This window comes from Danio aesculapii, chromosome 5 (assembly GCF_903798145.1).
Source record: "Danio aesculapii chromosome 5, fDanAes4.1, whole genome shotgun sequence".
Taxonomy (NCBI): domain Eukaryota; kingdom Metazoa; phylum Chordata; class Actinopteri; order Cypriniformes; family Danionidae; genus Danio; species Danio aesculapii.
This window is the reverse complement of record NC_079439.1, coordinates 48,758,111-48,774,200: the sequence shown is the minus strand read 5'-3', so window position 1 is coordinate 48,774,200 and position 16,090 is coordinate 48,758,111. Positions and strand designations below refer to the sequence as shown.

General features: G+C 36.4%; 1 protein-coding gene across 1 annotated transcript in view; it reads left to right on the top strand.

Annotated features, from left to right (window-relative positions):
* Nucleotides 1-16,090, top strand: part of adgrv1 (adhesion G protein-coupled receptor V1) — a 289,090-nt gene that overhangs the window by 72,918 nt on the left and 200,082 nt on the right. Inside the window, 9 exon segments of the mRNA XM_056458383.1 lie at nucleotides 221-347; nucleotides 2,672-2,857; nucleotides 6,276-6,456; nucleotides 6,536-6,699; nucleotides 6,792-6,915; nucleotides 8,805-9,065; nucleotides 11,716-11,842; nucleotides 12,007-12,224; nucleotides 15,342-16,082. Coding sequence (XP_056314358.1) covers nucleotides 221-347; nucleotides 2,672-2,857; nucleotides 6,276-6,456; nucleotides 6,536-6,699; nucleotides 6,792-6,915; nucleotides 8,805-9,065; nucleotides 11,716-11,842; nucleotides 12,007-12,224; nucleotides 15,342-16,082 — 2,129 coding nt within the window.

Below are 16,090 nucleotides of genomic sequence, written 5' to 3'. Positions count from 1 at the left end.
CTCATACGCATCCAAAATATATGTCTGGCAAATGGTTTGTTATGGAATCAGTTTTCTATACATTGTTCACTGTATGTCTCTAAATCAGGCCATGCTGCTTAAAACAATACATGATTTTACATTATAATGAACTATAATTTCATATATTACATTATATTGTTTCAGCATTGTTATAGTATTGTGTTACATAATTACTGATCATCACCTTATCGTTGTACAGGACAAATGTGGACAACCAGATCCTGAAACCAGGATTCACCAGCCGAGAGATTGTCATTCTGGAGAACGATGACCCTGGAGGAGTATTTGAGTTTTCACCAGTCTCTAAAGGACCTTGGTTTATAAATGTAAGACATAGTCTTAGTCTTAGTCTTTCTTTTTTTATTTATTTATTTATTTATTTTTTATAAACCTGAACGATTGTAACATGTCAGACTGCATGAACATGTCTCTCATGTCACACTGGAAGATATCAGCTGTCATAAAGTCAGACTGAACAACAATGAAGACAAACATGAAAGATAATGCCCCCGGAATTTGACATCATCCACCCGTGACATTTTCACTATCCCGTGTTCTGAAATCATTCCTCACAGCAAACGTAAACAATCTGTAGTGGCAATTTTGCACACAGCGTGTCGCAATAATAAAACCAGGAAGGAAAAAACATTTCCCAGTGGTGGTCATTTGAACTGTCGCTTGGATTGCATCATCAAATTCGGACCTCCTATTGGTTCTTGGATTGACACTTATTGCAGCTGTTGTCACAGTGCAGGAAAGTGTCTGAAATCTCCTTACACTGCCAGAAAAATCTGATCGCAACGGGCACTAAGCGGATGTCTGTGAACATGTCAAACCAACAATCAAAGATTACCGGTTTTAGCCCAGGATTTCAGGAATCTTTTAGCGTTTCCCGAATTTGTCTCAGATGACAAAATCGTGGCTGAAATCTTACAGTGTGAGCAGAGCTTTAGCCTTTCTTTCTTTCTTTCTTTCTTTCTTTCTTTCTTTCTTTCTTTTTTTCTTTCTTTCTTTCTTTCTTTCTTTCTTTCTTTCTTTCTTTGATTGAATAATTGATACCCAGTGACTTTTTTATTTGGTAATGTCATTGCTACAGTATGGTTGACCATATAAAAAATCACTATTTGGAAACATTCTGTATAAGTTAGATGAAAATAACCACCCTTCAGTTCTACTTTAATGGTATTTTGAATCTCAAAATTGCAAAAATGATTTTAGAAAACAACAACAACAACAACAGTTAAATAACCAGGAAACTGCTGAAAGTAAGAGCTGGACATGGCCAACAATAATACTCAGACAGACAGTGGTGTCTAAATCATGAAAAAATAGCACTTACACTTACAACCATTAAACCACCCTCCTGGACCAGTCATACAAAGCTGGATGGGTCCTTGCTTTCATGCTTAAGCCATTATTTCTTTGACTTCTAGAATTAACAACTGGAGATTATCATTTTTTTTTTCACACCAATCTCTGTAAATGTAAATGTATATAAAAATCTCTGTAGAGCTGTATTTTCTGAAATATTCAGATCAGCCCATTTGCCATCAACAACCATGCCATGTTTAAAGCCACTTAAATAATATCTCTTCTCCCTTCTGATGCAGATCACCTTGAACACATCTACATGCCTAAATGAATTAGGGTACACTCACAGCTTGTGTTTCTTCCCATACTGACAAACTTCCAGTGAATGGTTGATGTGATTTTTTTATAATTTATCACGGTTCCTTTTACAGCATCGATGTTGTAATACAATTAACATATAATCAGTTAAATAGACTTCAGCGTTCATTTAGTTGTTCAAGCATAAATGAGATGAAAAGCCATTTACACGCATGCATGCATCAGGATTAGCAGGTAAGTGCAGAAACTCCACTGAATATACTGGGATAAAATAAATGATCATATTTAAAAAAAAATGTCATTTAATGCAGTGCTTCTTGTGCAATCTGAGACCCACTTTATATCGTACAATAATCAGGCAGTGAACATCATAGATTTTTAAAGAAAACAGACCTTAAATGCGCCGATTTTATAACTGCATACAGTTCACCAGAAGCGCTTGAAATTAAAAGTCTTTCCGCATACTTCTGCATATACTCTATTGACTGATTAAATGCTTGAATTATCACAGTTGAACAAGTGCACCTTAAAAAGTATCTGGTGAATGCTTACAGTATGTTCCGTGTCAACTATATCATTCATTCATTCATTTTCCTTCGGCTTAGTCTCTTTATTCATTAGGGGGAGAACCACCAACCTATCCAGCAAAGGTTTTACACAGCGGATGCTCTTCCAGCTGCAACCCAGTACTGAGAAACTCATTCACACACATACACTATGGCCAATTTAGTTCATTCAATTCATCTATAGCGCATATGTTTAGACTGAGCACTCAGAGGAAACTCATGCCAACATGAGGAGTACATGCAAACTCCACACAGACATGACCCAGCCAGGACTCGAACCAGCGACCTTCTTGCTGTGAGGTGACAGTGCTAACCACTGAGCCACCATGATGCCCCTCAACTATATCATTCTTTTAAAAAGTATTTTAATTATATATTTTTTTGAACTTTTATTTACTTCTTATCATTGTGAAAGTGACATGTAAATGTGACATTTTTGGATCCTCTGTTTTTAGGAGGGGGAGACAGTTGAACTGAGAGTGATCAGAGCGCAGGGCCAGCTACTGAACCAGCTCATAAGATACACAGTGATTCCTTCAGGAGTGGCTCAGTTTTATGGGGCCACAGGGATCCTGGAGTTCCAGCCTGGGGAGAGAGAAGTGATGGTGGCCCTGGTAGCCAAACCTGATGGGATTCCAGAAGTAAGTGCTAAAATGATCATAATAATAGACCCTTTTCACAAGACCGTTATGATGGCCAGTGGCATCTTAAATCCTTGAAACGTTTTGAATAGTTTGTTTAAAAGAAGAAACACATATGAACATTTATATGTATTTATTTATGTATTGTATCCAGTGTTGGGTAAACTTACTTTTGAAAGCAATGCATTACAATATTGAGTAACTTTCCAAAAAATAAATAGTTGCGTTACTTAGTAAATTTTTATGGTAAGTAATGCATTACGTTATTTTTGAATTATTTTTGCGTTACCTTTTATAACCAGTCTGAGGCTTGATCTCTTTCAGAACTTTTTTTTTCTTTCTTTTTTTAATAGGGGAGCTCTGCAATGAACAATACTGTATAACCTACACATTCATATACCTTTAAAACACACATCAAAAAATAATATTTTAGGTTAATATCTGAGAACATCCATATGTTCAGATCTATAGATCAGAACCCAGATCTATACATGCCGTGTATAGACACTGTAAAAAGTGATTAGTTGACTTTATGTAAAAAAGGGGAGTAAAATTAGCAGAATTATTACAATTAAGTTTAGTCAACTTAACAGTTTCAAGTTACAATGGGTTTAGCTACTTTAATTTTGAGTAAAGTTAACTAGTTGCTTTTAGCGCAATGGGTTTACTCACTTATCAATTTTTACAGTGCAGATTATTGATAGTTTAAAGCAATGCGTTTGCTACTTGTGTACTATTTGTCTTAAGTAAAATCACTGTCCATTGAGACAATAATCTCCTTTTACTTTTCTTCAATGCATTCAAAATAATGAACACATTCTCTTATTGACTGCATGATTCATTGGGACTACTTTAATTTGAATTCAACAAATTATTTTTTACAATCTAATTAATTAAACTAAAAAGTAACTTGCATTACATTTTCAAAAATGTAACTCAAATATTGTTATTTATTTTTGAAAAGTAATGCTTTACATAGAAAAGTAATATTTTTACGTAACTTGCGTTACTTGTAATGTGTTAACCCAACACTGATTATATCATCTTGGCATCAAATTACATAAAACAAATTATCACTTGTGTTAGGTGTTTGAAATGCAGAGGGTATGGGGGCAGGACAGTAAATTTGACATTGTTTTTCTTCTGGCAACATTTATCAATCTCACACATTTTTTTGATAACACCACTGTGAATTTTTTCTTTTATTATTTCAGTAAATAGGACTGTAAAAAAATATTGATCGTACTCTCCCATTGACTGTACTCTTAAGTTTACCCAACTATGATGACTTCCACTACTGCGAAACCTGGAAATGGGAAAAGGGTCCATAACAACACAGGGTCATTGGAAATATGTGCTTTAGCCTACATTTTGTGCAACTACAATAAACATTGGCATACGTTTGACTGTAGTTTCTAGGTAAAATGAACTCTACCGGGCATGACATCAACAACTTTTCTTTCTTTTCACACTAATGATATTTACAAGCACATTTTAGACCAAAAAATTATAATTTTTGTGCAGTTCTTTACACAACACCAAATATATACCACAAAAACAACATAATAGTGTCTATGATTTGTAATCGAATAACTTTCCCACACCTATACAAAATAATAATAATAATAATAATAATAATAATAATAATAATAATAATAATAATAATAATAATAATAATAATAATAATAATAATAATAATTCATTACATTTATATAACAGTATTTTTGGACACTCAAAGTGCTTTACACATTTTTTGGGGGGAATCTCCTCATCCACCACCATTGTGGAGCATCCACCTGGAGGATACGACGCAGCCATATTGCGCCAGACCGCACACCACATACCAGCTGATTGGTGGAGCGGAGACAGTGTGATGAAGCCAATTATGATATGGGGATGGCTAGGAGGCCATGACGGACAGAGGCCAGTGGGCAAATTATGCCAGAATGCTGGGGTTAAACCCCTACTCTTTTTTTCAAAGCACATCCTGAGATTTTTAATGACCACAGAGATTCAGGACCTCAGTTTAACATCTCATCTAAAATACGGCGTCTCTAATATGGAGAACTTTACTAATGTGGTCAGTTTACTTGCTATCTCACCTGGTACGGTGCTGTATTTGATGCAGAGTGCTTGGGTTTGAGTCAGGTGAAGCACAGTTCTACAAAAAAGATACAAACAATGTTAAATCAAGGTAAAAATACATGGTAGTTACACAGTTCACTTTTCTATTTCATTTGCTTTTAAAAACACTACTGCTTGAGTTAGGCAAAAGGTTTGGGTTAGTGGTTCACTAGTTGATCTGTATTACAAGCCCAGACTTGTTGTAGACATGTACAAGAAGGATATGTATCTGAAACATACAACAAAAAAGGCTCATTCTGAAAACATGGCCTTATATACATTTCTGGAGATCCCGAAATTTGTAGCCAGAAGTACGTATGGATGGATTTCGTCTTTAAAACTAATGCTATGTGGTGGTATGATGCTGTTCCTTCTCTGACTTACCAGCTGACTGCTTACCTCCGTGTGGACAGTTTTCTAGCTGTTACCAGTTTGTAAAGTTAGCTCGCCCAGTATGTCGGCGGACTTGAGATGCAGAGAGAAGTTGACCATTATGACGGGTTTGAGTCCGGCAAAGAACGGTTCTAGAAAGCAGGTAAGACAAAAACAGAAGCCAAAAAATTAAATAAACAAGTAAATAACAGGGTGAGAATTTGGTAGATTCTGAAAATGTGGTAAAAGTCAGGCGAGGGCTTTTCTTTTCCTGGACTGATTTTTTTAACTGTCTATTGGGTTTAGGGAAGTGGGTGGACAGATCAATCAGTGCTTTTGAAAACACTATTGGTTGGCTTTAGAGAAGAAGAAGAAGGGTGGATCAGTCGATCGTTCAGTCAGTCATTCAGTTGGTCAGTAAGTCGACAGTGGCCTCTGGTGGATTTACGCGACAACAGCAGGTGCGAATGGCATTCGCGAGAGAAATTTGAGATTTCAGAAAGCGTACACAGTGGCCTCTGGTGGATTTGCGAAAACAACGTACCTTCTGCGAGATATTTGGCGCTCTCCAGAAATGTATATAGGGCTACGTTTTCAGAATGAGCCTGGGTTGCAAAAAACGTACCTTCAGTAATCATATTTGCATTACTGAGGGTAAATCCTCTATTGGATTTGCCATCTGAAAATTGCTACAAAAACTATCCAGAGCAACATAATTTACTTTTCGTAAAAATGTAGGCAGAGGCTCATATTTCCAATGAGCCTGACTATTACATATTCTATAATTAACTAGCTGTGTGTTACGAAACATGATTTACAAAGTTCCCCTAATGTTAAGACTACAATAACACTTCATATATATTTTCTGAAACTGAACATGAAAACCTGATCTGTAAACGTTTATCTGATATTGTGTTTTTAGTTAGATGAGACATTCTCAGTGGTCCTTAGTAGCCACAGCACGCCAGCCAGTCGCCTTGGGAACCGAAGAGAGGTCAACATTACAGTGCGTAAAAGTGATGATCCATTTGGGGTCATTGAGTTCATTCAGCCTGGCTTAGACTTCACCATCAATGAGAGTAAAGCCTTGGATGTTTACTCAGGTACACATATTTTTAAGCTACATTTAGATTTTTTTCTCAGTCGGGTTAAAATAACATCTTGTAAATACATCTTTGATAGCATCTTACCCCATTGGAAGAAGCAGGGGTAGGTTTGGGAATGTGTCAGTCTTCTGGATTCTTGAGCCAACATATTCAGCAGACGTCAAACCGGTGCAGGGTGAGATTATCTTTGCTGAAGGAGAAAACCAGAAGAACCTGACCCTGTCTTCTGTGCCAGATGAAGTAAGCTTCAGCAGTACATACGATCGTAATACTTCTGTTTGTAAAATAGATTCCTAGTTATGTTATGCAAACTCATGTTTTGTCTAATGCAGATCCCAGAGAAAACTGAAAATTTCACCATCACCCTTCTGAATGCAACGGGTGGAGCAAGACTAGGAAACATCCTCAGTGCTAGGTTAAGCATTCGCGCAAATGATGATCCTATATATTTTGCCGGTATGTTTGGGACTAAGTACAATGGAAAAATGTAATTAATGATTTGAAGACAATGCAGTTAATGGGAGTTTGTTTATTAATTAATTTATTTACATCTGTTTTGGAACTGCTTTTATTTAACAAGAATGCATTTAGATCAAAAGTAACTTTTAAGACAACAAATGCCATTTTTTATTGATTTCCTAACATATAAATGATAAACAGCACCTGTGTACAGTAGGTGTTCCTCAAGGTTATATTTTGGGTCCCCTTCTTTTCACTATTTCTCTGCAGCCAATTAGACAAATAAGTAACCAGGGGTGCGTTTCCCAAACAACAACATAACTTGTTGCTGAACTATCATAATACGATGCATCGCTTGAGGAAAGAACGATGTATCGACGAGTGTTTTCTAAAAAATTTATAACGTGAAACGTCCATTATGACGCTCTAAACAGAGTGGAGTAACAACTTCTTTAGAGAAAATCCCCATAACTTCTTTTTTTAATGGAAATTATTGTTTCACGTGTACATGCATTTAAAAGGAAATCCAATATTAGTCTTAGTAAAAACATGCATTCATTTTCCTAATTAATTAAAATATATATGTAAACAGCATAGGGCCTATGTTTCTTTTACAAATATTATTGAGAATATTCCATATTCTATTCTAATTATAATCATATTCTAATCTCATATATAAATAATAATAATAATAATAATAATAATAATAATAATAATAATAATAATAATAACAACAATAATAATAATAATAATAATAATAATAATAATAATAATAATAATAATAATAATTATTATTATTATTATTATCATTATTATTATTATTATTATTATTATTATTATTATTATTAAATACAGTTAGGTCCATAAATATTGGGACATTGACAAAATTGTAACATTTTTAACTCTATTCACCAACACAATGGATTTGAAATTAAAAAGATGTGCTTTAACTGTAGACTGTCAGCTTCAATTTGAGGGTATTTACATCCAAATCAGGTGAACGGTGTAGGAATCGCAACAGGTTGCATATGTGCCTCTCATTTGTTAAGGGTCCAAAAGTAATGGGAAAATTGGCTTCTCAGCTGTTCCATGGCCAGGTGTGTGTTATTCCCTCATCATCCCATTGAACAATGAGCAGATAAAAAGGTCCAGAGTTCATTTCAAATGTGCTACTTGCATTTGGAATCTGTTACTGTCAACTCTCAAGATGAGATCCCAAGACCTGTCAATATCAGTCAAGTAAGCCATCATTAGGCTGAAAAAACAAAACAAACCCATTAGAGACATAGCAAAAACGTTAGGCATGGCTAAAACCACTGTTTGGAACATTCTTAAAAAGAGAAAAAGAGAGCACCAGTGAGCTCAGCAACACCAAAACACCTGGAAGACCATGGAAAACAACTGTGGTGGATGACAGAATTCTTTCCCTGGTGAAGAAAACATTCACAACAGTTGGCCAGATCAAGAACACTCTCCAGGAGGGAGGTGTGTGCGTGTCAAAGTCAACAGTCAAGAGAAGACAACACCAGGGTGAATACAGATGGTTCACCACAAGATGTACACCACTGGTGAGCCTCAAAAACAGGAAGGCCAGATTAAAGTTCTAAAAAAGCCTTCACAGTGCTTGAACAACATCCCATAGACAGATGAGACCAAGATCAACTTGTACCAGAGTGATGGGAAGAGAAGTGTATGGAGAAGGAAAGGTTGCGTGGTTGGGGAGTCATGGAAGAAAGTGAATAGCGGGGGTTTATTTAAGGAGGTGATTGATAAAATGAGGTGCTGGATCAGATTTCAGAAGTGTTCTGGCTCAAATTAAGCCCTGGTCTTGGATGGTACCCTCTTGGGAAATGTTATTTATTTCTAATGTTATTATGCATTTTCAGAGCCTGTGGTTCAACGAGTGCGAGAAGGGGGTGTGGCCAATTTCACCATTCTTCGAGCTGGGTTGGCTAATTTTGTCACCACAGTGAATTATCGTTTTGAGTATGGCGACACGTCATCAGGAGACTTCATTCCACTAAGCAACGACACAATGCTGGTCTTCCATTTTGGGGAGTGGATGAAGAACATATCGGTTGCTGTGGTAGATGATAATATACCAGAAACAGATGAACCATTCTACATAGTTCTCTTCAACGCCACAGGTTTGCCACAACCTCTTCATTATCCTTTAATAAACCAAATAATCAGTACATTTTATGTTGCTATTTTTTGTTCCCTTTCAAGTTGCATTGACTTTTGGGTGACTTCATTTGCCAGTTCTTCAATAAAATATGCTCATATTTTAAATTCGTAGTTTTGATTGGACAACCAGCTTCATTAAATTCCTTCTCTGTGAGAGAAATACTGTTCTTCAACTCTGTCCAGTAGAGCCAATAAATCTACCCCATTAAACATTTGTTTTGATTCACACAGATTGGCTTTGATTCTGAAAAGCCTTCTTTAATCCCTGTTTTGTGGAACACACACACGCACACAGACACACACACACATTTGTGAAAAGGGTTGGGTGACTGTAGAAAGTTAATTACAGAACTGTCCTTCTACACATCACAAAGCAAACCAACCCAAAGCTTTCTCTCTGGAGGTTTTACCAATTGCCTCGAGGGACCGCGTTCAGACGCATGCTGTGTATTATTAAAATGTGAAGCTGTGCTTTTGAGGGCATAATTTGATTGCTGTGGTTAGCTTGTACCAATTACAGCAGTGTCTCATGCAGAACGCTATTTAGCATGACAGTTACAATGTGTGAATGTTAAACAAATGTGGTGCCTAGAATTGAAAGCACAAGCATTTGCTAATGAGAAATTCGAATGGGATTTGGGACAAAATGTTTGCATGCTTCATTATGAATCTCTCTGGAACTGCTTACTTGTTTGCCAAGGTTTGCAATGTTTTATATATTCTTTAATGCAAGTTTTTAATAATAATAATAATAATAATAATAATAATAATAATAATATTATTATTAATAATAATAATAATAATAATAATAATAATAATAATAATAATTATTATTATTATTATTATTATTATTATTATTATTATTATTATTATTATTATTATTATTATGTTGATTTGTTTTAAGGTTATTCATAATGAATATTCCAAATATTTTTGTTAGATATAGGTTGGGTCAGATTTTTTTTGTAAGGAATTCATATTTTATTTATTAAATATGCAACCACTTTTATGTTGTAGTCTTTGCATGGGTTCCCTTTTTGGGGGTTGAAAAATTCAAAAACTTACATTTAAGGCTTTGTATAGTTTGGCAATTGGCTCCTCTCCTCTGAAATTGGTATATTAATATGTAATAAATGTGGTAATGTATAAATGAGTTGAATATACAGTAGGTACTATTATTGGTGCATTTAAATAAAACAGATTTATTGCATATATATGTATTGCAATGATATTATAGTCACTGAGCATCTTTAGAAATAGAAAGATAATACATCAAGCAAATTATTGCAAGAAAAAAATTTCAACATAATTTAAAAAATGTTGTCTTTCTCTTAATTTTTCAATTTTTTTTAAATGCAATATTCTCCCTAGCATATACATTTGAGTGTACTGTTTTTGGGGTCATTATCATAAGTTATTTTGTTAGATTAGTTCCAGAATTGGCTTTGGTACTGACTAATCTAGTGTAAATGCACAAACAGAAATTTAGTACCGTCGCCTCACAGCAAGAAGGTCACTGGTTCAAGTCCCGGATGGGCCAGTTGGCATTTCTGTGTGGAGTTTGCATGCTTTCCCCGTGTTGGCGTGGGTTTTCTCTGGTGCTCCGGTTTCCCCCACAGTCCAAATACATAAGCTATAGGTGAATTGGGTGAAAAAAATTGGCCATATGTTTGTGTGTGAATGCAAGAGTGTGTATGGATGTTTCCCAGTACTGGGTTGCGGCTGAAGGGTATCCGCTGCATAAAATATATGCTCGAATAGTTGGCAGGTAATTCTGCGGTGGCGATCTCAATTCCTGGAGGGCTGCAGCTCTGCACAATTTAGCTCCAACAAGCTCCAACTAAAATCTGCTTACTAGTTTCTAGTACTCTTGAACACCTTGATTAGTTTGATCAGGTGTGTTTAATTAGGGTTAGAGCAAAACTGTACAGTGCTACGGCCCCCCAGGAATCTAGGGGACCTTGAGACCTATGGACTAAGGCAAAGTAAAATGTGTGAATGAAGCATATAGAAAATATTACTCATACAGTATATGCTGAGCACTGTACACATATAACGAAAACACATATATATTACCACATTATTTGTGGTAAACAATAGTTTAAAGTGCAGTGTACATAAACATTAAATTAAGTTTAAATTAATTGTAATTTGAATGGTTTTCTATAAAATTGATTACTGAAATTTTTGGAGGTAATTGGTGAACTCTGCTAGTAACTTTATTTTTTATGACTGAAATTATTTGTATTTCTATTTTTATTATTTTAAAATTGTATTTAAATGAAATAATAATAATAATAACCCATTGTGTGTATCAGAGACTTAATAAGTAATTAAAAAATCTAATCATGTGAGCCCCAAACATTTGAATGTGAGTGCATGTTGAATGTTACTTAGGCTCAAGCACAAACAGCACCAGAAAAAGAATCAACAAAACAGAATGTGCCAAAGATTGAATGTTTTTTTTTATGATTAACTTTAGCAAACATCATTGATGACATGCTACAGGTTAAAATGCAAAAGTTGCCAATGAATGTATAATTATTGTGTTAGTGATACTGTAGCCATAACCAGTGTTGTAATGTGTGTTTTCTATATGAATCTTGTTAGGTGATGCAGTGGTTTATGGTCAAATCACTGCTACAGTGGTGATTGAGGCCAATGATGATGCCAATGGCGTTTTCTCTCTGGATTCAACTCAAAAACCAGTGGAGGAGGGAAAAACCAATAACTTTTAGTAAGTCTCCAATTCTCTACCACTAATATACTTAAACCTGATGTAAATTTCATATCATGATTTTGATTCAAAAAAAATTAAAAAATATTTTAATAGAGCAAAATACATGTTAATCTTTTACTTTATCAATGTCATAAATTAATTTTTCCTTATGTTGTTTCCAGTGTTCTTCGAGACAGAGGACACTTTGGCAATGTCACAATATACTGGCAGCTGTTTGCTAATGACACCCCTCTTGAACCTTATCAAGAATTTGTGAACACATCTGGGTCTATAACATTTCGCACAGGGGAGAAGACAAAACCCATTGTTCTTGAAGCGATCTCAGACAAGCTCCCAGAGTTCAATGAGTTTTATGAGCTCAGGCTTATGAATGTCTCAGGTAAATCATTTTATTCATCTCATTTAAATGTATTAGTTTGTTTTAGTACTTCCTTTACATTTATTTAATCATATTTTGGCTAATATTGTTTTGTTTTTAGACCTGTGTACTGGTTTATGTGGTTTACACACTTATATACATGATTTACAGCACTGGTCTCAAACTCAAACTTGATTCCTGGAGGGCCGCAGCTCTGCACAGTTTTGCACTTATTCTAATTAAAAACACCTGATTCAACTAATTAAGGTGTTCATGACTACTAGACACTATGGCTGTGTACAGTATGCTTAAATCAGTACACGAGAAGTACCCGGATGACTTACTACTTCCTGCGAGATTGCGAAGTAAATCTTGCAGCCTATGACTGCGTCCGAAACTGCCTACTACTCAGTAGATACTGTATTTGAATTTAAATGTATTACTCGGCCATTAGAAAAGTACGTTCTATTCAGTATGAATGTAAGTAGGAATGGAATTCGGACATACTACATCTGCCATTTCATCATGGTCAGGTGACCTACCTGCGTCAGTGGCGTCACTTCACTCCCATTCATGAATTCTCTCACGGGGCATCATAGGATAGCGCAGCATGCATGGGATGCACACTTCGGAATCTCGCCGGAAGTAGAAAGCCATCCGGGTACTTCTCACATACTAATTTTCGAATTCTATGAATTCGGATTTACTACTCGGCTCACATCCTGATTTTAGTGTACTGTATAGTATGGAAGTATGCGATTTCGGACACAGCCCATTCGATTATTTCACGCGACCGCCATTTAAAAAAAACGAAAGCGAGGCTGCGGTGGGAAGAAACCTGGTAGTATAGGAGCAGCACTATAAACATTGCAACAACATGCTGTGGACTACAAACCTCCAGCTGTTGCCATGATTTCAAAGTACAGATATGGTGTACACATCACTTTAATATCATTCACTTAAGTTTAATTTAAACAATTAAAAGCATATTAGACATCAAACAAAATCACAGTCTCTTTAAGAGTAATACGTGTCCTCCTAGGCTTCAGTTTATGGCACAAGGTAAACAGTTGCTTACCTGCTTTGGCATATGTAACCTGGTGAGTGATAAAACAATGCAGTTCTCTGTAGCACATCCTCGCGTTGTCAGTAATAGTGTTGTCCCCATACTGAAATAAAAAAAAAAAAACGTCCATAACCCGCTAACATTTAAGCGCTGTTGAGCCCATTCTTAAACACAGCTGATTTGCCATAGTATTCACCAGTGCTCAACAGAAATGACAGTGATTGGCCGTGAAGGTCATCAGTTTACCACTCTTCACAGAGTGCACACACAGATACAGGGACACTGGAGCATTTTAAAGCCGCGAGGATCAGTCAATTCATCAGCGGATCGCTCGTCGGTGTTTGCACTCAGTAAACAGCGGTGAAGTGAACTGATGACCTTCACGGGCAATCATGATCATTTCTGTTGAGCACTGGTAAACACAATGGCAAATCAGCGGTGGTTAAGAATGCGCTCTCAAGAGTGCTTAAATGTTAGCGGGAAATGGACCTGAAATTCAGTGTTGAAATCATGACACGTCTAAAATAGTCAAAGAATCAGTTCATTAACTTGAGCTTGATTAATGCCATCTAAAACGTGTGTTTGGGAAACAAAGCGTTAGCTAACTAATGCCATTTCCCTTAACTTAGCTGAAAATGAGGTCCGATATCCCTTTTTATTTTCACTATCCATTCAGAACAGACCTTCATGTCACTGGGAAAGCAGTGAAATGATACATTTGTATTACTTTCTTTTTGCTGATAAGATATACAGCCTTGTACACAACAATACGCCATCACAGACGCCATTTCTGTGTCACTTCAGGTGATACTTACGGGGTTCTTCCCATCATAGCTTTGCTTTCGCTTTTAAAATGGCTGCCGCGTGAAATCAGCTTATTAAGCAGGTGTGTGTTGGAGCTGGTTAGAGTTAAACTGTGAAGAGCAGTGACCCTCCAGGAACTGAGTTTGAGATCATTAGTTTACAGGGACACTCCGTAGGCGTAATGTATTTTATACTGTTAAAAAAATGCTTATTATATGGCCCTACCCCTAAACCCAACATCTCACAGGAAACCTGTGGCAAACTTTAATGTCAAAATGCCTTGTTAAGTATAATTTTTAAGCATTTGAATTACACAAGGATAACCGCTCTATCAAGGTTAACCACCTTAATGCATGCCCATTTCATTATACTTATGTGTGTGTAAGTTTGTTTGTTTATGTATTTGTTTATTTAAATGAATTGTGGGCCATTAATTAAATTAAATTTGTATAATAGTATCATTTGTTATAATATATAGATAAGGAGTCACCAAACTCTTTCCTGGAGGCCTGGTGGCCAGCAGAATTTAGCTCCAACCCTAGACAAACACACCTGAACAAGCTAGTCAAGCTTTTACTAAGAATACTTGAAACATCCAGGCAGGTGTGTTAAGACAAGTTGGAACTAAACTCTGCAGTGACACAAGCCCTCCAGGACCGAGACTGGCGACCAATGATATAGATTATTTATTTATTAAGCAATCTGGACCCTCTCGCCCAAAAAATAAACAACAACAAAAAGTCTGTATGTATATATACACTAGTTTAACAGTGTATATTTTGTAGAAAAGGGGACCAAAAATAATGATGACTCATCCTGCACTGCACATGAATTTGTCCAATCAAAGGCTCTCTAAACTAAGAAGGTCCTCTTTATATCAGAAATAATTCTTTATACGAACTAGTAAGTGTTAGTAGACCAGATAGTAGGCTGCAAAGCATGGTTAGTTAAATGTTGTTAAATGACCTAATTGATCTGATGATTGTAACCCAACAATGGGTCAAACATGGAAAACCCAACTGTTGGGTTAAAAATGTAATTGGATTTAATTGAAAAATAAATTGCAATGCTGTGTTTGTCCATATTTGAGTTGAGGTGGGTTATAACAACCCATCACTTTTTAGAGTGTAGTCTTAACATATTCATATTTCAACAGCAAATCAATCATGACACTAAGTGCAAAATCCACTTTAGGTTTAAGATTAGTTAGTAAGAGCAAAACTACATCAAATGTACATCAGTTACTTTGAGACCAATGTTGTTTCTAGGTGGCTATCCTGGCGAAGGTGGCAAACTGGCAAACAGAGACCTCAATGCATCCGTTCTCATTCCCTTCAATGACGACCCGTTTGGAGTTTTTGCAATTGCTCCTGACAGTCTGGAGCGAGAAGTTGCAGAAGATGTCTTATCAGTCAACGACATGTCAAGTGTCACATCTTTGACCATACTTCGCCAGCAGGGAACCTTCGGAGATGTTCGTGTGGCCTGGGAGATCCTGTCAGGAGCTTTTCCTCGTGGTCTACCACCCATGGAGGACCTGATTTTGATGGCCTCATTTCCTCCAGCTGTTGAACTCCAGCCTCATTCCAGGAGACGACATGCTGGCACCGATGCCCTCTTCTTCTCTGGACGTCCTGGAGCTTATGGATCCATCAGCGCAGTAACCGCTCTGCAGGTCCCACAGATCCTGGCTAACTTCACTCTGTCTGTCTGGCTGAAGCCCAAGCCCAATACAGATGGCTTTGTTATTTCTAAAGGCAATGGGAATGGAACTGTTTATTATGGAGTTCAGGTTCAGACCAATGAGTCCCATGTTACTATAATGCTTTATTACACAACCATTGGATCTAACAGCACACAGGTGGCACGAGCTACTGCTAACAAATTTGTAGAAGACGCATGGGTTCAAGTCATCATCGCTGTGGAAGATGGAATTATTGAGTTTTATCTGGATGGGAGCCCAATCCCAGGAGGGTTAAAGAGTCTTAAAGGAGAAGCCATTATAAATGGTGAGTAC